At 40.4% G+C, this 22,215-nt stretch overlaps 1 protein-coding gene across 2 annotated transcripts; it reads left to right on the forward strand.

The window, feature by feature from the left end:
* The first annotated feature begins 962 nt into the window (after positions 1-962).
* Positions 963-20,557, forward strand: slc27a4 (solute carrier family 27 member 4). Of its 2 annotated transcripts, XM_086053795.1 has the most exons (15): positions 963-1,295; positions 4,063-4,224; positions 6,821-7,031; positions 7,139-7,322; positions 8,818-8,976; positions 10,353-10,422; positions 10,555-10,646; positions 11,754-11,863; positions 11,954-12,163; positions 13,026-13,152; positions 13,775-13,912; positions 13,980-14,144; positions 14,300-14,446; positions 15,292-15,476; positions 15,589-20,557. In XM_086053795.1, the coding sequence occupies exons 2-14, from the start codon at positions 4,064-4,066 to the stop codon at positions 15,447-15,449; spliced, it is 1,932 nt and encodes a 643-aa protein (XP_085909921.1). In that variant the 5' UTR covers positions 963-1,295; position 4,063; the 3' UTR covers positions 15,450-15,476; positions 15,589-20,557. The 2 variants fall into 2 exon arrangements, with proteins under 2 accessions (XP_085909921.1, XP_085909920.1); XM_086053794.1 differs by having other exon boundaries at positions 15,292-20,557.
* The last annotated feature ends 1,658 nt before the right edge of the window (positions 20,558-22,215 follow it).

Consider the following 22,215-nt stretch of genomic DNA (forward strand, 5'->3'; position numbering starts at 1 on the left):
ATATATATTTTGTAGATTTTTTTAGTCATGGTCTCTGTCAAAAGTACAGTAAATATAGATTTGAATATTTTGAGTATGACTTCAAAACAGTCACATTCCCCAAATTAGAGTATATATTCTAATTCTGTATGAATGTTTTAGAAATCTATTGATTTTAGTATAAATTATGCAGATTTTAAAAAAAAATTGAAATTTGTTATCTATATTCTATTTTTTTTTTTTAGTATGACTACATACACACTTCCAGGTTTGAAGTACTTAACTAGGGAAGTGATTCCTAGCTAAACAAGCTAAATAAAGGTACAAATAAATAGTTTCTATCACAACTACTAAAGGCATCAAGAACCCAAATGTGATTAACCAACAACAGTCACGTTATTGCCACTTGCCTGAGAACTGCTGTCAGTGTCAGCTGAGGAGGCTGTCAAGTGGAGAGTGACAGCGACATAAGTGATTATTTTATATTATTAATGTTGTGGAAATTGTAAACTGTATTACACTAAATGTTGGGTAATGTTCTTAATGACAATACACGCGTTGAAAATGCTCACTTGTTGGATAATAATCCTCAAGAAAAAAGGACTATATCTGGCTCAGCAAAGAGAATTTTCTCAAATTCTGAGTCCACACATGCGTATTGGTGAACACAACGAATCGGACGCATGCGCAGTTGGCAGTGCTTGTTAAACTCCCTGAGTTCCGCGTCGGTCTTTTTTTTTTCACTACCGGGTACAAGAATGCTGTGTGTCAACGAACAGCAGCAGCGGGCGGCGACAAGCAGGCAGGCCGCCCCGCATTTTCCTTCCCGTCAAGCTCCCTCCACTCACAGTCGTGACGTCGCCAGAAATACAAGGCCTCGATTGGTCCTAGCCTCTGTCAATCACCGCTTATTCCCGCTGCGCTTGCAGCAAGCTGCCGGCGGTGGGCGGGGGCTTGTTGAGAAAACGATAAGGTCATTTGAATTACGCCAGCTCGAGGGCTTCATCAGTCACAATGAAGCTAGGAACCATTTTCCGAATCGGCATAATGGACGGATGATGCTCGCCGGCTCAAACTCGACACGCTCAGCCAGGCCAATCGGAGCGGAGGCGCTGTGGTATTAACAACAAAAGGGCTGAGTGATCCCCGGTGCGCGTATCCGTCTCCGTGCGTCTTTTAGCGTCGCTATCAAGACGAGCCGAGCGGCCGTGTGCGAGGCGTAGAGGAGGCGACCAGCAGGCTGGCCTGTAAGCCGATCAAGGAGCTTCGCGTCTGGGATTTCTTCTTCTGCATATTACATGCTGTGACCGGGCCAGGTGAGAGGTGTTTGATTCTTTGTTTGTACGTGTGCGTGTAACATAAGGTTGACCGGTGATGATGACCGTGCGCTTGTCCTCTGACAACCTTGTGGGCGATCAGCGCGCTAAACCCATTTGACTGAGAGCTCATTCGGCCGCTTTACGCAGCTCCGCCAGCAAACGGCACATCGGCCCTGTCTTTTCGCGTTATTAATTCGCACCGCGGCTCCACCAAGCATCCATCCATCCATCCATCCGTATCCTTTGCGTCTAAATTGCGCATGGCACCACCTCCAGGTTGGACCTGCCCGTCCACACGGTCTCTAGAGGCCCTGTGTAAAAGCGCACATGGCACACTGGGTGCCATCCCACAACCGCAATATGATGCTACGCGCCTTTTAAATTTCCGGGTTAACCAGCAGCAATAACAACAGCTGCTCTGTCGGAAACTCTGCTTATCGACTCACATTGAACGCTAACTGTGTTTAATAAGGAAGGAGGAAGGCAGAGAGCTTCTCTCTGCAATCTTTCTCGCTCACTGATTAATATCATAAGAATGCACCCTTCCATCGCCCAGCTGCTGCGTTTTTTCTGTTGTTGCATGAGTGCATCATGAAATCTTAACTTCATCATGAGCTGTCATTGGACACCTTCGCAGCTGTCACAACACACCTGTCCCCTCCACCAAGGAGGCTAGGTTGAGGAGGCATGCTGGGCATTTAGGAGAAAATCCAATTTAAAGAGGAAGTCAACCCCTCCAAAATCTTTGTGATACGTTCTCTGCATCATCACGAGTCTAAACATGGCATTCTGATTAATGTTGTGTTTGTGGAATATGAGTTAAGCAGCAAAATCCACTCCTTTTTTAGCCATCTCAGGGGCGGCCATTTTGTCACTTCTGTCGACTGAAAATGACATCACAGTTGCTCAGCGCTCAGGTAACGACCAATCATCTGTTTTTCAAACTGTTTTTTTTTTAAGCTGAGTCATGATTGATTGTTATCTGAGCAACTGTGATGTCATTTACAGTCAACAGAAATGGCAAAATGGTCCACCCTGAGAGTGACAAAAACGGCTGGATTTGACTGCTTAGCTCATATTCCACAAACGCTACATTAATCAGAATGCCCTGTTGCGACTAGTCGGCACGCATAGAACATATTCTTACAAAGAAAAATTTGGGGTTCACTTCCGCTTTAAGAATATGTCGTGTAATAATTATGGGAAAAAAAAATCACATTTTACATGCATGATACATCGCTTTCATGTCAAATCTCATCAGAGCAAATCGTAATTATGTTTTTCATTGCCTTTTATCCAATTGGATACAGAATCGTCTACCTTGTTTTTTCTATAGCTTGGCATTTAGCCGGTGACAAATGTTTAAGTCTTGGCTGGGGTCTGAGTGATCTGCTTGCCAATGCTGAAGCTGAAACATTGTATCCAATCAGTTCCAGCACACTGGTTTACGTCAGTTAAATTTCAAATCAATTTTTCCCCATAGAAAATAGTGGCGTGGATTCTTGTTCCAGGGTCAAACTGTCCCCACCATAAAACATTTTATTAACAGTTTTAATCCCAGACAAGTGTAAAAAATAACAACAGTCACTGATTTATTAATATGCTGCAGACACATTTCTAATTTGAACATTTTTTAAACTGCCTAACATGTAAAAAATAAAGCAACCCCGTTGCAACATCCATTCAGTCATTTTCTATGGCGCTTGGCCTGGTTCGACTCACGGGTAAGTTGTTGGAGCCAATACCGGCCAATCGCAGTACAAACAACCATTTACATTTACACTGATTGACGGAGTTTTCAATGAACCTAAAATGTATGTTTTAGGCATGTGGGAGGAAGCCGGCACAGGGAGAACATGCAAACTCCACACCTAAATTCCCCAGCTAAGATTCAAACCCCAAAACTCAGCTATGTGAGGCAGACATGCTAACCACTAGCCGACTAGCCTACCGCGCTGCTCCAATTTGCTAGTCGCTCGACGACTAATGCTTAACTTCTACGACATTTTTTTTTTCTTAACCGCCCTTGTCGCGACTAGTTTATCTGTTTGAATGAGCACAAGCACGCGCAGAGGTGACTTTGATGCTACTTATGTTGCCCTACGATTTGTTCCGAGACATTGACCAATAATGTGTCGGAGCGATCTTAACCGCCAGTCACCCCGTATCCGGCGTGCTGTCTGTGTCCAAGCTTTGCATTGAAAGTGCAGATGGCGGGCGCGCGAGCCACTCGCACGCTTGTCCTGCATGCCCACAAACTGTTTCCCTGCTGCTTCCCCGACGCCTGTAGCGTCGGACCGTGCGCATGGCGACAGCGGGGTCTGATCTGTGGCATACTTGTAGCGTGGCCAAGACCGAATTGATGACATCCAGTCTGGGAAACTGACATAGCAACCGTCGTGCGTCACAAAAAAAGAAGTGTAGTCTGAGCTCTCGTCAAGTCTATCAGATGAGAAGAACTAATCAATAATTGGATGTGCTAGTTTGTACTAGCTCCATTTTCATGATTTTGCAGCTGCTCCACTTTCTCCAATTTGAGGTCAGCCTCAAGTTATTGTGTTACTTAGAGGCATATTTCCTCCGCCAACAAACTATAGTCAAATTTCAAACCAGCCTTTGCCGAGTCATTGTTTAAGAATGTGGATGTGAGTGTTTTGCTTCAATTCAGCACGAAAAGGGTCTTATCTCTCACGTAACCTTTCTTCTACTGGGCTGTTTGCAGTGAGATCCTTGTCACAGCCTTGACGTGCGTATGTTGTTGCAGGATGCTTCGTTTAGCGTGTTGCACGGCTCTACTGTTCGTCTTGAGGCTGCTGACGGGCCTGCCCTGGTTCCAGGTCCTGCCAGCCATCTTGATCTTCTACCTGGGTAGCGGAGGATGGCGCTCTCTGCGGATTTTTGTCAAAACAATCGGCAGAGATTTGCAGTAAGTTTTGAGAAGTCGCGTGGTTGGTTTTGGTTCAAGTGTGCGCTGTGTGAGAAATCTTTCATGTACAGTATGTTGTGAGCGTGAGAAACATCATGAGGTAGGAGTATGACTTTGCGTCTTAGTCGTTGGCTGTCCAAAAGGCTCGGGTTTACAGTCAGAGATTCTTTCAAAACTTAGTGGCAGAGTTTGTTGGAGAAATGTCGCATAAAAAGAGCTCATTAAAAACAGATAATATATTAAGTGACATCTTTTGTGTAGCAGCAGATTAATAACAGGCATTGAGTCTATTGATCAGTTGATTTGTTGGTGTAGTGAGGGGGATGCAGTGACATATGCACAGTATCATTGAAATAGTGCCTCAGCTTGTAGTGTCGTCACTCCTTTTCGCAGAGGCCACATCAACACAATGGTTGGTGGTGACAAAAAACGCTATGTAGGGCTGTGCAATTAATTGAAATTCAATTACAACTACGATTATTACACTCCATGATTACAAAATCGTCATCATCATAAAAAAAAAAACGATTATTAACTTATTCACTGCCATTGACGAATTTATTTGTCTTTTCACAGTCCTGCCATTTATTTATTTTTTTATTTCTTATTTAATTTATTTATATATTTTTTTTCTATTTTTTTCAAAGGGTAGGGTAAAAGAGGGTCTGAAAATGTCTGGCAGTGAATGAGTTAATATGTATTTATATCCAACGCGCTATATTTGTTTACATAAGGAAATCATACTTGAATTTATACATTGCACCTTTTTACAAAAAAAAAACATTTCTAATAACTAATTTTATACATTTTGTTTGGTCCAACAGGAACTTACATAATTCTAGTGCTTCAAAGAAATTTATTTGCCTTTATATTTTTTACGTTTAAACAGTTTCTTGTTTTGCACCAAAAAATAAATGATCGTTTGAATAATCGTGATTTCAATTATTACCAAAATAATCGTGATTCATATTTTTTTCATAATCGAGCAGCCCTACCGCTATGACACTGTAGTGGTAGGCAACTAGCCATTGACTCACCCAATTGGGACTTAATTTTTTTTGCTGATGTAGCAGTAATTATATGGCACTCTGTCTATTATCTGGATCTTCACACCTTTGCTCCGGGCGTGAAATATCAAGTGCAATGTTTCCATTTTGCCCTTGGGATCAACCCTCTTCTTTTCCACCTGTGCTGTTTTATGTTTTATGGCAGGTGTCATTATCGTCACTATCCTTGGGAACGGATGACCTTTGGGTCGAAAACAGAGAGACTTGGGGCACTCTTGTGGTGTGCATAATCTCATCATCGTCGTTATTTGGGATCAGTTTCGGTTGAACATTTTTATGATTGTGTGTTTTTATTGCACTTCCAAGCTGATTTGACACATAAATACAGCTTTACTTCTCAGTTGTCAGTTGTGGGGGATACAAATCCAATAAAGGCACTGAAATAACAGCAGTGTAGGCTTAATGACAAAATTATATAGCACTTGTAATGAATGCCTGCTTCTCATTTTTTAGAATCCAGTCAGTAATTAAAGCGTTTTTTTTATGCACAGTAAATATATTTTCACTTTTTGTGGTTATAACAATATTGTATTTGAGATCTAAACATGGGCCAAAACATTTTAATGTGAAGCTCTTTGAGACGTTTTTGTGATTAAGGGCTATATAAATGAATGTGACTTGACTTTACATTTTGGCGATGTTCTTACCAAATGGTTGGTTTGTATGTCGAAACTGTAATGCAACACCTTACCCATTTGTTTTGACCCCAATTGCACTTCCCTCCTTTTTTGTATTGACATACCTTGAAAAAAAATCCATAACTTGTGAAAAATCTTACAATGTAATTTCATCATAAACCGTTTAAATGTGCACTAATCTAAGGACAGTCAGGAACATTGAAAATGCGTATAAATTTGTTTTTATTTGTTTTTTGTTTTTTTACCATCATCATACATGAAAGGAATATTCCTACTATGTTTTTTTTTTTACATACTGTATTAATATTATAACCTGATTCTTCTTGAGAACAACTTGTTTTATTGGTACTTATAATGCAGGTCATCATTTTGGTTATTTCTTATGTAATATTCAAATGTCTTGAGATTCAGAATTTGGGGTGTTTGTTAGCTATAAACTGTAGTCATCCAAATTTGTTTATAAAATATCTCTCTTCGTGCATAGTGAGTGTTGACGAATGAATTGCCTTTCCTTACGCAACCTTGCCTTTTTTTTTTTTTTATCCAAACCTGAGACCTGTTAATCTACAGAATGTCATTTCTTTTTCTTTTTTTTTGGAACTACTAAATATATGAAACTTTCCCATGATATTCTAATTAATTTAGATATTAGGAGTTCCCAAGGGGGCTTAGAAGAAAAATAAAACCTTTTTCGTTTTCAAACTTTATTATTATTTTTTTATTGTTCCCATGTCCCCTTTAGCAGCTTGGTAGCGATGCACCTTTTATAATGTAAACAATTGGAGGATGTCCAGTGGGATGGATCGTGGTCATCTCATCTAGCCCGCATTTCCATTTGAAACTGTTGTACAGTACTAATAGATGCCAATGAATTCTTGCTGTTCTTCTCAGCGCGGCAGCAGTGCTGTTACGGGTCAAGATGAACGTCAAACGCCACCTCCGTGAGAAGAACACAATTCCCGCCATCTTCGCCGAGACGGTGCGTCGTCACGCGGACAAAACGGCGCTGATCTTCGAAGGAACCGGCGAGACGTGGACCTTCCGACAGTTAGACGAGTACTCCAACCGGGTTGGCAACCTGCTGCTCCAGCGTGGCTTTAAAGTAAGCCAAAATCCAAAACTGTCCACGTCCGCCTCTGCAATCCCTCAGCAGGCTGACGCTCACTCTGCTTTTTGTCTCGTCCACCCCCCCCCCCCCCCCCCCATCAGGAGGGCGATGTGGTGGCCATTTTCATGGAGAACAGATCCCAGTACGTTGGACTCTGGCTCGGCATGGCCAAGATTGGAGTGGAGGCCGCTCTCATCAACTTCAATTTGAGACTAGAGGCCTTGGTGCACTGCGTGACCATTTCCAATGCCAAAGCTGTGGTGTTTGGATCCGAGTTGACTGACGGTAAGGAGCATTTGCTATCTATCCTATCAGGAAAGCTAGCAGAAAACACCTCTGTCTCCGCTTGTTTAGGGGAGCATTTAGTGCGCACTCTGTGTTGACGTGCATTGCTGAGTGCTCCAGCAGGAGATGTTAAGTGGAGCACGGAAAATGTACAGAGCTCTTATAAGATTGGGGGTGGGGCCTCTTTTCAGTGTCAGCCAACGGAGCTTTTAAATGGCTCGTAGATTGGATGAAAGTATGAAGGAATGTCGGAATGTCGCAACACAAATTCTGTTAAAAGACTAAATTGCTCAGAAGATGTGTGCATCGAAAGATTCAGAGAAGGTGTGTAGAGCTGAATGATAGATTTGCATACATTTTTTTTTTTTTTTTTACTGTATCCTGACAGGTTTTGCAGGTCGCATTTTTATTTACATTACGTTTCAAAGAGATGCAGGTGTCTTCATAAAATGTCTCTTGCATTCTTGGGTCGAAATACGCAAAGGATAAAGAAAACAGCAAGTTTGAAAATGATCACGTATTAAAATCGCAATTACTATATTGAGGGGCGGGGGGGGAATCGCAATTACATTCTTTTTCAAAGTTGTTCAGCACTACTTAATCGCCGTCTTGAGCTCATACCAAATTACTAAGTGCTATCTGATGCAATTGCTGTCTGTGACTATATTGAGATATAAAGTCATTAAATGAACTCTACCAAACTAATAATTGAAGAAATAACCTGGAATATGATGTCATTGCCTTACCCTCAGTATTTTTGCCTTTCGCCCTTGTCTGGTGTTCCCAGACCCATGTTCAGTTTTTATTAAAAAAAAAAAAAAAAAATGAGCCAAGGCATATCAGAAACTTTCTCCTCATGGTGATAACACACTGTTATGGGATTGTCTTTCTTTCTTTTTTTTACATTACATTTTACTTTTAAAAAGGAGTCGAACATTAATTCAGTAAAGTGATCTAAAGGGGGATAAAGTGCAAATATTAACAATGTTTGTTGTTCATATGACTTGCAATTGGGATGTAGTAAACATATGTTGAGTATTTGAACAGAAAATTATTTGATTGTGTTGTTTTGAAAACCCCAAACTCTCGCGGGTCCACCAGACGCATCGACACTGGCTGAGTAACAAAAATTCGAACACCATACAAGGGTTAAACATTAGAGGGCATATTAGAGTTGGAAAATTGCATGCCGGCATTGCAGAGTGCTCATAAATTGGTCTTTTACTGCCTGGTGGTGCTTTTTGGGTCCCTGCCCAATGTTAAAATACAAAAGGTGCTGATCTCAGCATCCTTGGAGAGTGATTTAAGATGGCTATTTTGCATTGCATTCTCAACCTGTTCTTTTGCTAATGGTTGTAGGCCTATGTATTTTAAAAAGCAGTAGAGGGGAACACTCGAGCCAATTGGGGGCAGCATGTTTCCTAAAAGACGTGCTGTTTTGCGATAATACAAATCATTCTCAAGTAAGATGGTAATTGCGTCTTTTTTCCTTCAGCTGTTTCCGAGGTCCACGTTTCAATGGGGAAGACGGTGCAGATGTTTTGCTCCGGAGAATGGGAGCCCAAACGGGTCCCGCAGGGTACCGAGTGCCTCGAGCCGCTGCTGGACGCTGCCCCTTCGCACCTCCCCAGTCGACCACAACGCTGCTTCACAGGTAAGAAGGCCACGCCCGGGAAATCTTCCGCAGCATCTGCAAATGTGTTTACACATTTTAAGTGGCGACACATAATTGAAAATTGACTTTTCAATTGCTTATTTACAAATAGTTGGGTCTCTGGAGTACCCGCCCACCCATCAAATGTGAAATTACACAACCAAGTAGATCTTTTGTTAGCTGTCTATTTCCAAAAATGGCTGTTAGCGAGCCGTTCAGAATTTGGCCGAAATTTCGCAACTCAACCATTTTACATGATATGGCCCCCGCGCCAAGTTTTGCGTTTTTTGGCTACTCTGGGATAAGATGCCCCATTTTGCAAGCGATGGCCTATCATGTCAAAATCGAAAGGAAAGTAGAGCTGCAGGGTTAGCACAGATTAGCTTTATCAGCATTATTCTGATGACTCACACATATATACAAGTTTGACAAAGTTGTTGATGTGTGGGGGCAAAGATATTAGTCTTTGGAGCTAGGCAGAATGCCGCAAACAATTTTTGTGGTCGATTATAACCAAAGACACACACGGAATTTGTAAGTGCCATGAAATATTCCCTATCCTACTTAAAACATTTAACGGGAAGAAAAACACAAGCGGCATTATGGAGAAAATAGCATAGCTCAATCACCAAGGTTAGAAAAAAAAAAGAAAATAATATGTAATGTATTCTTTTTGTTGTGACAACCTCATTTACTATCTTAATTATAAGGATTCTTTTTTTTATCCGCAGAACAAATAGATCTCTCTCTACACTACATGAATAAAAAATATCAATGCACTTCTCGTTGACTCCCCATCTGCTCACTTAATCTTTGCATGTGTAATCAGTGATGACAACGGTGCAGCTGCAGTGGCAATAAAACTATTGCCCTTTGCCCATGTTCATAGTTGGTAAATAAAGGTCATCCCAACAGATTAAAAGCAAGAGTCATTTGGATCAGTAAGTTTAGGGATTGATCAGAGTGCCTTTATGCTGCACATTTTTAGTTGACAGATGACAAACCGCAGTCCGTTTTCAAGCTCATTTTCGAAAGGATCTCAATTATATTTTTCTCTCTATTATTTGGGAGCAATGTGCATAATTATAAATAGAAGTGGCCTGTAAATTTCCTTGGGGCTGCTTTGCAAAGAATTTTTGACACATCATTTTGTTTCACTTTGGCCTCCTAAAATACATGTTGCAACAAATACCGATTGAACTCGGAATCAGCGGCTCCAGAAAGAAACACACAGAAAGAACTTTCAATGTGTTAGCCATTCTGTTCACTTCTATGTACATATCACCCACATACAGAAAACATGTAATAAGCCAGACAGACAGTTCATGAAAAAAAACATTCTGTGATCTCACATCACTGATTGCTCTGTTTTCCAGATCGCCTCTTCTACATCTACACTTCAGGAACCACCGGGATGCCTAAAGCGGCCATTGTTGTGCACAGCAGGTAGGAAGCAAACGTGCTGCTAAGACAGCACGCTCCAAGGCAACTGATTCATGTGGCCTTTTCATGCGCCGAGCACTAAGTGGCACACTGAACATAGTTTGGACTTGACTCACCCATTCTTTTTGGTCAAAGGTATTACCGCATGGCCGCTCTGGTGTATTATGGCTTCAGGATGACACCAGATGACGTCTTGTATGACTGCCTGCCACTCTACCACTCTGCAGGTAAAGAAGATTCTTTATATGTCACTGTACTATATATAGTAGTATACAATATCGTTTTGTGGCACTTGAGTTTTTGCAATAAGTGAAATCTCAGATCAATATCCCTCTCCTATGATTAAATCTTTGGTGCATCTAATTAGCGCAACCAATCAGAGGGCTAAACAAAGCAATGTCAGCGCTATGATGTTCATCTTGTCTTCTTATTAGTTCAAATAGGTTTAAAGTTTCTTTTTTTCCAGACAATGTTTTGTGAAGAGAAAAAAATATTTGACCTTGCTTTATATAGCCCGTAATCACAAGAAAGCCTCAAAGGCCTTCACATGTCCAAAGCTGACAGCATATCAACAACAACCCCTGATCTTAACCCCCAGGAGGGCAAAGAAGAACTAAAAAAAAAAAAAAAAAACATCTGGGGGATAATGAGAAACAAGAAATCCCCTTTCCAGGATAATCAGGCTGTAGTGGATGCCGAGTAGGCAACATTTAACACATATTATGAATTATGATAGTATAAAATGTTGGTGAAATAATGTGAAAGTCAATCAAATGAAGTGCTGCAGGAAGACGATGTCGGTGAAGTGGGTTCCTAACCCAGTTGGTCAATGTAGAAATCTGTCGCTTCAGCTGTCACTTCAGTCTTGTTCAGAGCTGTCACTGCTTCCTTGTGACGTGTTCAAAAATCAATCAATCAATCAATCAATCAGAGGACAGAAAATGCCTCTATCACTCGGAGTGGTGAAGGCACAATGTGGTGGATCAAAAATCTGACTGGTTAAAAAAAAAAAGCAATTTGAACGGTATTTGTGTTTGATACCAGCAATCGGGATTGTGAAGGCCCGAGACAGACTACATTTACAATGCAACACATAGAAGCTGAAATCTGATTAAAACTAAAAAAAAAAAAAATCTAAATAAACTGCACACATCAGAAAGCGGCGCACAAAATTGTCAGGTGCGCCAGGGATGTGCAAAAGAAAAACGCCTTTGGTCTGCTGGCAAATTCCCAAACACAAATCAAGATACGGCAGTTTACACGTGCGGTTTTCGTCTCAAGTGCCGTCGACATCGGTGTCTCCAACGTGTCTAATAATGCGAATTTGTTGACAGGCAACATTGTGGGTGTGGGCCAGTGTATAATCCATGGCATGAGTGTCGTCATAAGAAAGAAGTTCTCTGCCTCCCGTTTCTGGGATGACTGCGCCAAGTACAAGTGCACTGTGAGCTAACACAAGTGATTGGTTTTATCTTCAAACTTCTTTATTTCACCGTTGTAAGCTGCATTTGATTTTCCTGTCCTTGTCCATCAGATTGTGCAGTACATCGGCGAGATTTGCCGCTACCTGCTCAACCAGCCAGTTCGGGACGTGGAAAAACAGCATCATGTGCGCATGGCGCTAGGTAACGGCCTGCGTCAGTCCATATGGGAGGAATTCATGACGCGCTACAACATTCCACAGATAGCAGAATTCTACGGCGCAACCGAGTGCAACTGCAGCTTGGGAAATTTTGACAACAAGGTAGGCACGTGATACACGGGAAGCATAATCACTTGAGGTCTGGTGAATGATGTGTCGCACCTGGACCCCGGCTGTCCAAATGGAGACAATGCATTTAGTCAGCATGTTTCTACATAATGTGAAAATTAAGAAATGAATCAAAATGACAGCAAGTCTTGAGTGGACCAGGAAAATAACTATCCTCTTGGATAAAGAAAATCTAAGTAAAAGTAATGTTGTTTTCACTCACCTGCCCAAACAAACTCAATGAAAGAGCAGCACATATCTGAATACTAAACATTAACTCGGACTGGCTATACAAGACTAAGCAAATCTGAAGTTATGTGTCGACATTGAACTGCTCAAAGGCTCAGATTACCACCTTGTTTTTTTTCATTTTTATTTTTATTTTTTTTTTATGTATTGTGTGCATTAAAAATGCCAGACGAAATTCATGTTGATGTTGTACTTCCGGGTCGAAATTCATGTTGACGTTGTACTTCCGGGTCGAACCAATTGGTAACAAACACAAGAACGACAGAGCGCATTCACCCGCAGTAGAGAATACTCCAGCTTTACTTTTAAATGAATATAAAAAAGGTTTCGTTCAGAATTTGCGCAGTTCTGCAAACAGAGGAAGCAGTCGGAACGAGAGGTGTTCCTCAAATGGACATTGTGCACATAAAAACAGACAGGTGGGCGTCGCATTCATTTATTAACATAATAAGTCCATGTAACAACACAGAGCTTGCAATGACGCTAGAATTTCCATACTAACCCTTTTTGTCCTCCATGTCCCCGTCGGAGCTCCGTATTAAAGGGAGTCTTTAAAGACACCTCTCTGCTGACTTTCCTCACCATTTGGTGTTGTGATGCACTGCAGGTGGGAGCGTGCGGCTTCAACAGTCAAATTCTACCATTCATCTACCCCATCCGACTCGTGAGGGTAGATGAAGAGACCATGGAGCTCATACGAGGACCCGACGGTGTCTGCATTCCTTGTAAACCCGGTGAGTGGCTTTATTATTTCTGGATGTATGAAACTATACTAGTGAGCAGAGGTGGGGGCATTTCACTAAATTTTGCTGGGCCGTCTTCCGTCAGCGGCCAGGGTACCCGTCCGTCATTCGTCAGGCTGTCATTTTTTGTGACGAACCGAATTGTAATCGTCGAAGCCTATCAGTTAGTACATCAGAAGTCCATTGGTTCGTCAGTCAGTCCCCCCCCAAAAACGGCAGCAAAAGAGGTGTCCGTCAGTGACGGACTGGCGTATCCGTCAGTGACAGATACGGTGAGTGGTGACGATTACTTTGACGGACAAAAATCCACTTCCGTCAGTGCTTTGTCCGTCATTTTTTTTAAAAGTATGACTTTGACGGACAAAAATCCACTTCCGTCAGTGCTTTGTCCGTCATTTTTTAAAAAGTATGACTTTGACGGACAAAAATCCACTTCCGTCAGTGCTTTGTCCGTCATTTTTTAAAAGTCTCCCGTCATTCGTCAATAGCCAGCAAACCGGCCGTCCGTCAGTGACCGACTGACGGGTCGGTACGTCAATCTGACAGAATGCCCACCTCTGCTAGTGAACACTATTCCGCTCTGTCCTCACTTTCCAAATGTTCATCTGTTTAGGCGAGCCTGGTCAGCTGGTGGGCAGGATCATTCAGAATGACCCTCTACGCAGGTTTGATGGTTATGTCAATGAATCAGCGACCAGCAAGAAGATTGCTCATAGTGTCTTTAAGAAGGGAGACAGTGCTTATCTATCCGGTGAGTGTGTACTGTGTATACAATACATTTAGAGTATTGTATATTTGACGTTTCGTCCTCTCACCAGGTGATGTGTTAATCATGGATGAGTGCGGCCACATGTACTTCAAGGACAGGACAGGAGACACTTTCCGCTGGAAAGGAGAGAACGTCTCCACCACCGAGGTGGAAGGGACCCTCAGCAGGCTGCTCGACATGAAAGACGTTGTGGTGTACGGGGTGGAAGTACCCGGTAAAATTTGAAATACTCTACTCAACTTTATTTCTTTCGTTTTCTGACATTTTTCTGTAATTCGATAAATACATTTGTGTACATGAAACATAAAGTAATAATAAGAGTAATAACCAAATTAAGTTTTCTTCTCCACTTTATGTGTGTGTGTGTAGGCGCAGAAGGGAAGGCTGGGATGGCTGCCATCGCTGACCCAAGTCACTCGTCTGACTTGGAGAAGTTTGTGAAAGATCTGGACAAGGCTCTTCCTCCATACGCCAGGCCCATCTTCCTTCGCTTTCTTCCAGAAGTCAACAAGACTGGTAAAAGAACTTTCTGTTTGAAGATGACCGTATACACAGGTGGACTTCAATAAAAAAAGCATATTGCAGAATAGTTCTTTAATTGAAGTGAAGTGAAACTTGTACAGGTATGTTATGCAGATATATTAAACTAAAATACTTCACCTTTGACCTTTTTCCAGACCTATTCATACCCAATTCCATTTTGATTATGTGATATTAAAGTTTCTTGATGGTGAATATTAGGTTTTCTTGAATTGTAAATTCATCAAAATGATGAAAAATAAAATCAAGGAATGTTTCACTCTTTATCCTGAATCTATAAAATACGAGTCATGCGTTTCAAATTGAACTACTGAGAAGCTCATTTATTTATATTCACTTTATTAAGAAAAACAAACTTTGAAAGTAAGGTACCCCTGATTACACAACAACTACAAAGCAACAAAAATATTCTCTGACCGTATGAAATGCTTATCAAAACGAATGAAAATAACAAGGAAAATGGAAGGTGAAGTTACATCTGAAAAGGAATTGGGAGAAGTATACACGTATTTATTAATCCTACTGCTGAATCTCTTTTATCAATATTAAATTACAAAAATCCAGGCAACTACCAGAAAACACAGTATAAGTGTATTTCAACGTAGAAATACAGGGCAAAATTTTGTTTTAGTGATTAGCATGACTGCCTCACAGTCAAGATGGTTCTGGGTTTGAACCTAAAACAAAAAAAAATGTATTAGGAATTGGTGAGTTTCTTTTTAATTAATCACCCTGCCCTTTCTACTGTGCATAATACCTCTTCCTTTCTGTAGATACTCATTGGTTTGAAATATTTACCTGCGTTTCCTGTAATCTCTCAGGGACGTTTAAGTTCCAGAAGACGGATCTCCGACGAGACGGCTTCGACCCCAGACTGGTGTCAGACAGACTGTACTTCCTGGATTCCAGCAGAGGGCGCTATGTGCGGCTGGACGAGGAGTTGTATCGCTCCATACTTTCAGGGAAACATAAATTGTGATAACGGAGCTCGCCGACATCTCCACGTGTATGTATACGCACGCCCTCACACAAACGGATACAAAAATGAAGAGATATTGTGTGATCAAGATGGAAAACAGCAGGAAATTCAATAGCCACACACATTCCCACATCCCCAGAGCCCTTTTTGGATTGCTCCGGCACACACAGCAGCGTTCCCTTCATCCCTGCTGAAGTCACCATGGCGAACCCCTCAGGCTACCTCAGTTAACACACACACACAAAAAAATAAAATAAAATAAAAAAAAAAACACACACACACACACAGCAGCATAAACCCAGAAACCAGATATCTCTGGTAGCTCGAAACCCACCATCAGAAAACCACATTGATTCTGTACCGGAGCATGAAAGCCTGTTTTTGCTGGAAGCTGCCCGGGACCGCCCAAAAAGTAGAAGGAACCACACAGACTTGACGGATGCTGAGAAGGATTGTGACGCAGAGCAGCTGTCTGTTTTCTTGTTTTTGTCTTTTGATTTTGTCTGGCGGAGAGGCTCCAAGCGCACGATGAGCCAACTGCGGCGAAGCTATTGTAGCGCGCTCCCTCTGCAGCCTCGTCGTGCGCATTTCAAATTTGGCCCACGCGAGACAACATGTGGAAAAGACATCAAGTGTCGGAAAACACGCCCCAGGAGCTGATGCGAATCAAAGCTTTCTATTCAAATACGTTGCACCAAATACTTAGTTTGTTTACATATTTAATGGGAATGGAAGTTATTTATGTTTTGCCATAGCCATGAAAACATCCTTTTTCTTTGACATCTCTCAAGCTTTATTTGTACGCAGAGTTGTGCTGCAAAAAGTACAATTATGTGTGGTTTGTTTCGGAACTACAAAGGAATAATGGAGACACACTGAAAAGAAATCGTATTATTGTGACGTCGTAATTATATTGTGAACGCAACAACAAAGTTTTAATTACAAGATTTTTTGGGGGTGAATAAAGTTGCAGTATTACTAGTACAAATGTACATCAAAATTACAAGTATTATCATTACGACTTTTTCCCCGTAACTATATTACTGTCTCTGAATAATAAACACAATGTCATAAAAATACGACTATTAATATTACAACTGTGTTCTCATAATATGACTATTCTCGCGACAACATTATTCTCTCAATCAAACGTAATACTCGTAATTTTGCATCATTATTGTAACACTACTACTTTATCCTGGTAGCGTTATGTTTTTATTATAAATATATGGATTTAGTATATTAAGACAACAATTTATTTTTCTTAATATAACTGCAGTATTATTGTAGCGTAGCATTGTTAATCTTAGGACAAAAAGTATATCGTCGCTGTCATGTGAGAAACATTTACGTCCATTTTTTTTCCAATGTTCTTATTTTTACGTGAATGGTGTTTCCGCATTAACGCGAAAAATTGGACATGTGTTTTTCACAGGACAGCGGCGATGTGTAAGTATTACTTCCATTTCAACCTCAATGTCGGAACGCTACAACTTTATTTTCATAACATTAGAGCCTTTTCTTGTAACATATTGGCTTTGTTCGCCTAACGGTTCTCATTTTCAATAGTAAGATGATTCCAGCCATTTATTATTCTGATGAAATAACTTTACGCATTTTTGTCGTAACATCAACTGCCCTCATCACATTATAACACAATTATGTGTTGTATGAATATGCCGTTATTTGTTGTAACATAACGTTGGCGTTACGACATTGCCGTAATATTACCACATTTTTCTCATGATGTCTACTCCAGGAGAGTAACAAATTTAATCTCTCAGTGGTACTACTTTTATTGTCGTAACATTACGATTTATTTCTATTAATATTATGACTGTCCCGTTGTCATAATATTCCGACTAAATTCTTGGAACAATATGGCCTTGCTCTAGTAACATTGCAACTTGTTCCTCATAACGTTACGACAATATACACGTGACGATACAATTTCATTCTTGTAACCGAGCAACTTAATTTTCGTAGCAATACGATTACTCTAGCAACATTACCGTGAATTTCTCTTAAGGTTACGACTTTGTTTTTGTAACAGTAATCCTTATTTTGAGTGTGGCCCTAATATTCCTTTGTTGACTTGGGCAATGCGGTGCTATGCGGCTTTGTTCAGGCCGACGACGGAACCTTCTGTTTGTTGATGTTTGATGAGTTAAGTGAAGAAAACGCAGATTTTTCGTGAGCACCTTCAATTGAGCCGAAAAAAGATCCAAAGAAGGTCGGTTCGAGTAGGGAGACCTGCGAAACACCAAACGTCTTTTATTGTATTTTTGGATTGTATTTGTGTTTGCAGTGTCTGCCATCAGAGGTTGTGAAGGCATGAATGAGCAACGTCAACCATTAGCAGAGCACTGTGCCTTACTGTGATTCACAGGCCCCGGACAACTCGCATATACGCTCACATTTCAAGGTCGCTTTCCTTATGCAGCTTCTGGGTTCTGCTTTTGAGACTTGAGCCGGTTGATGCTGAATAAGCGCTTTGCAGACCAACCTTTAGGCAAGCTTCCAAAATTTGCTGCGTCCGGTTTGGACTGTGTCCCATATGTCTTTAGACCAAATTACAATTCTTGTTTTTCTAGAAGACGATTCATGCTTTGTCAAAACAAAACAAAAAAACGCACAGCTTAAAGTGGAAGTCAATTCAATCTTTTTTTTTTTTTCAAGAATATCTTCTATACAGGCCCACTCGTTGAAACAAGGCAATATGATTAATGAGTTAGGCATCAAAATGCACCTGTTTTTAGCCATCTCAGGGGGCAGCCATTTTGTCAATTCTGTCGACTGAAAATGACATCACAGACCCTCAGGGCTCAGATCACGACCAATCACGGCTCACCTGTTTTCTGAAGCTGAGCCATGATTGGTCTTTACCGGAGCCTTGAGCAACTGTGATGCCATTTTTCAGTCGACAGGAGCGACAAAATGGCCGCCCGCGGAGATGGCTAAAATGGGGTGGATTTTGTTGCTTAACTCATATTCCACAAACACAATATTAATCAGAATGCCGTGTTTCAACAAGTGGGCCTGCATAGAACATATTCTTAAAAAAATCGAACATATTCTTAAAAAATTCTTAAAGAACAAGGTTCTGAAAAATTATGTTGCCTTGAAAATTTTGAGTTGGCCCAACTTTTTAAATTGTTTTTTATTTTTTTTTTTTTTTTTTATTTTTTTTTACAGTGTGGGTTATCTTTGAGTGCTTTCACTCTTTCACCTTATGAATACTATCCCACCCCCAATTGGTGCCCTTGTTTGGTGAGATTTGAACTCATCGAACTTGGGTGCGCCCAACAAAACTTATGATCCGACCCGAGCCGATTCAATCGGCAAATGAACAGATCCTCAGTTTTATGTTTTTAGCGCTGTTTCATTCACTGTTCCGCCCAGCCAACCTTCCCTGTTTACATTCTTGCAACCATAAGACGTGTGACAATAAACCAAACTGGGTGAAACACCAAGTTTACCCAACAGCTGAGTGCAGCTCGAGTTGTGACATTTTTGGTCTGCTTCACCTCGCACTGCTAAAACATGTTTATCCAAAATTCATTGTGGCACCTTTACATGAGACCATAAACCGAGCAGCCAACACCACAGCCAGGGGCAAATTTGTCACCACTAATGCCCTCGCTGCCTTGTTGTCCGTTTGTTCTTTCATGATGTGTGTCTCATGAATGTTCTTTAAAAACTCAACATGAAAAAAGACGGCGATGTATGTCAACGTTTATCTCATGGGAACAATTGAGGGCTGTTAATGATGCTCCCAAGAGTTAACTTTAAGCAACGGGGGGGCGCGTGACTCAACAGCCTCACAGGAGCAGCACACTGAAATGAATGGTTTCTATTTTGACTTTTATTTTATTTTTTTAAATGTTCTTAAATTATTATTTTTGAGCAACTGTTGATTGTTTTGATTGTTTTTCTTTATGTTTGTGTATTTTCAATGTTGTGTGTGTGAAACTTTTGAGCTGTGTGATTTATTTTTTTTATTAGTGTGAAGGTGGGAGGGGTTAATGCCTCAGTGGAAGACAATCTGCTGCAAACATAACATATTTTAGATTTGTGAAATTGTCTCATGTTAAAATATGTCCACTTTATGAAGAGTGTATGGCAACCCATACATGTCCGTGTTTAAAACCAACTGAAGCCTGCAGTAAAATGGAATGAGTCTGTTTAGATTTTGGGACATATTGGACTAAACGGGGTGCTATTTTCACAAAAATACAGAATTGGAAAGAGGCATGTTAAGCATTTGAGATTGGATCTGAGTATGGATTTGAGTTTTTCTCTCTCTAAATCACGAGCAACCAATTTAGTATCAGTGGAGATGTTCAGCCCTCCATTGTCCAATTCAAGATAACTGTTTAATTTGACATTTCATTGCAGGGAGGGGGGCGGAACTCCAGAGACCAAACTATTTGTATACAAGCAATTCAAGTTTTTTTCTTCATAATATCTCATTGTGATGCCATGAGTGATTATGAATGCAGCTAATGATGAGAAATCGGAAATGTCCCTCCACTCTCTTTCTCTTGGCCTTTTAAATTATTGTAATAATCTGTAATATATTCACCCTTTGCATTTTCCATGTAACACACATACGTTAACATTCTTAAAAGTGACTGAATACAATCTGCAATACGTCCAATGAAATTCAATACATCAATTCTGAATAACTACTATACTGTAAACATGTTTATGTAGCACTGTTGTCTATCTCTACTCCCTCATGGCTCTAATCATCACGTCCCAACCTGATTATTGCACTTTTTCTTTTCTCTTCTGTCCCTCAACGACATGAAGCGACGCTAGGAAAAAAAAAATTGTACACGAGTGCTTTAAAGATTTTTTTTTTCTTTTTTTTTTTTTTTCGCTTTGATTTGAGATGTCATGTCCCTGCACAGGTGGCAGTTCTCTCAGCTCATGCAGAGTGTGTGGAATACAAAAGAAGGGAGGTGTGTGAGGTGTGCTGTGTGTGTGACATACACACTGATGTCCTCTTATCCACCATATTGTTGCATATGTGGATTTCAAGCAAATGAAAAAAATCTGTGCTGAAAAATGAAAAATCATGAATAAAAACAATTTAAATTGTTGACATTGGCTCTAGTTAGGTGAACTATACAGTATGAGGTGGTGATGTCCATTCCTTTCTCTCATATGGAAACATTTCAATAGGGTCACACTGGCCATGAGAGTCTTTACTAACATGTGTAATGTTTTAAGGAGCATTTCATCATTTAAAATGGTTGTATAGTCTAAGTATGGCTGGGTGATGTGTTCTTTGAATAGAATCTTGGATACTCCCCCCCTCCCAAAAAAATCTGATTTCCGATTTTAATCATTGATTTCCTCATCCTTTGCTTATAGAAAAAAAAGATCATGACATGGTTAAAAACAAGTTTTGCTTTATTCCTCCTAATGCCGAACAAGCGTTTTTGCCTGCATTAACTTGCATCAACTTCCACAGATTCAGTATATTGGAAATAGATATTGAAGAAAATAAGAGCTTCCTCTTGGAAAAAAAAAAAAAGTCTCCACTCCAAACATGGACAGGGGACATAAATCTTCTACACACGGCTGTTCAAATGGCACTTTTTGAGAGACAAGAGGGGAAGTAAGAATAGACTAAGATAATATAGTGGCATTAGTATGCCCACCCTTTTACAACTGTGATGTGGCTGTGTTGAGAATTAAACAGTCACATTCAAACTCATGTCAAATGAGACTCAGCACACTACTGCCACTATTTAACGTGCTTCTGATAACCATAAATAAAGTTCACATGTTCTAGTAGGCATTATCCTGATGTTGTTTTCCACCCTGGCCTCAATTCCAGCTGATGAAAAACATCCCCAAAACATGATGCTGCAGCCATCACGCTTCACTGAAGGTATGGTGTTCATTTTGTCATGAGCAGTTTTGTGTTTGCCCTGAACATACTTTTTGTAATTATGGCCAAAAAGTTCCTCCTTGGTTTCACTGAACCATAAGAAAATCTCCCAAATACCAGGCAAAATGTTCTTGTTCTGTTTTCTTATTTTTCGTCTTTGCCTTTACTGCTATTCTACTGTGGTAACACAACAACAACAAAACCATTGCATGATGAAAACACACTCGTGCTATTGTTTATCCTTTTGATTCTCACTAAACTGAAGTCTTGCACAATGCCATCTTTTGTGTGACTTTTAAAATGTTTCACAAAATATTGTCACTTGGCTCCATGTCAAATGCTAGCTTACTTGTCATAATACTGGGCTTACTGTGTTCACTATGAAAGTGTTCCTTATTACAACACCACACCCCACGTCTAATTACCAACACTCATTTACAGCAAAGATAAACATGAACGAACACAACACCTCTAAAGAAAATCCACAGTGACTTATTGTCTTTCACAGACTCGTGTATTATTTTCACTCCCTCTCCATTACGTGTAATGGAGATGCAAGCAACAGGAGAACATATGAAACTCACACGCATATTGGAACCCGGTATCAAACCCTCAACATCACAACTGAATTTAATGTGCTAACCACTCAGCCACCTAGTTTCATTGTATACTGATTAATGTATATCTATACTTGTAAGGCATGCAGGAACATTAAACAGTGCTTGTACAGTTATCGCTTTAACTTTTATTTTGGTGACACTTTGCTTCACTATTCTAAAACATCAATCAATCAGCAAACCTTTGCGCAAAAGTATTGGTACTATAATCCTTGATTTGAATTTTTTTTAATTGACCTATGGA

This window comes from Filicampus tigris, chromosome 15 (assembly GCF_054856515.1).
Source record: "Filicampus tigris isolate MCC_2025a chromosome 15, RoL_Ftig_1.0, whole genome shotgun sequence".
Taxonomy (NCBI): domain Eukaryota; kingdom Metazoa; phylum Chordata; class Actinopteri; order Syngnathiformes; family Syngnathidae; genus Filicampus; species Filicampus tigris.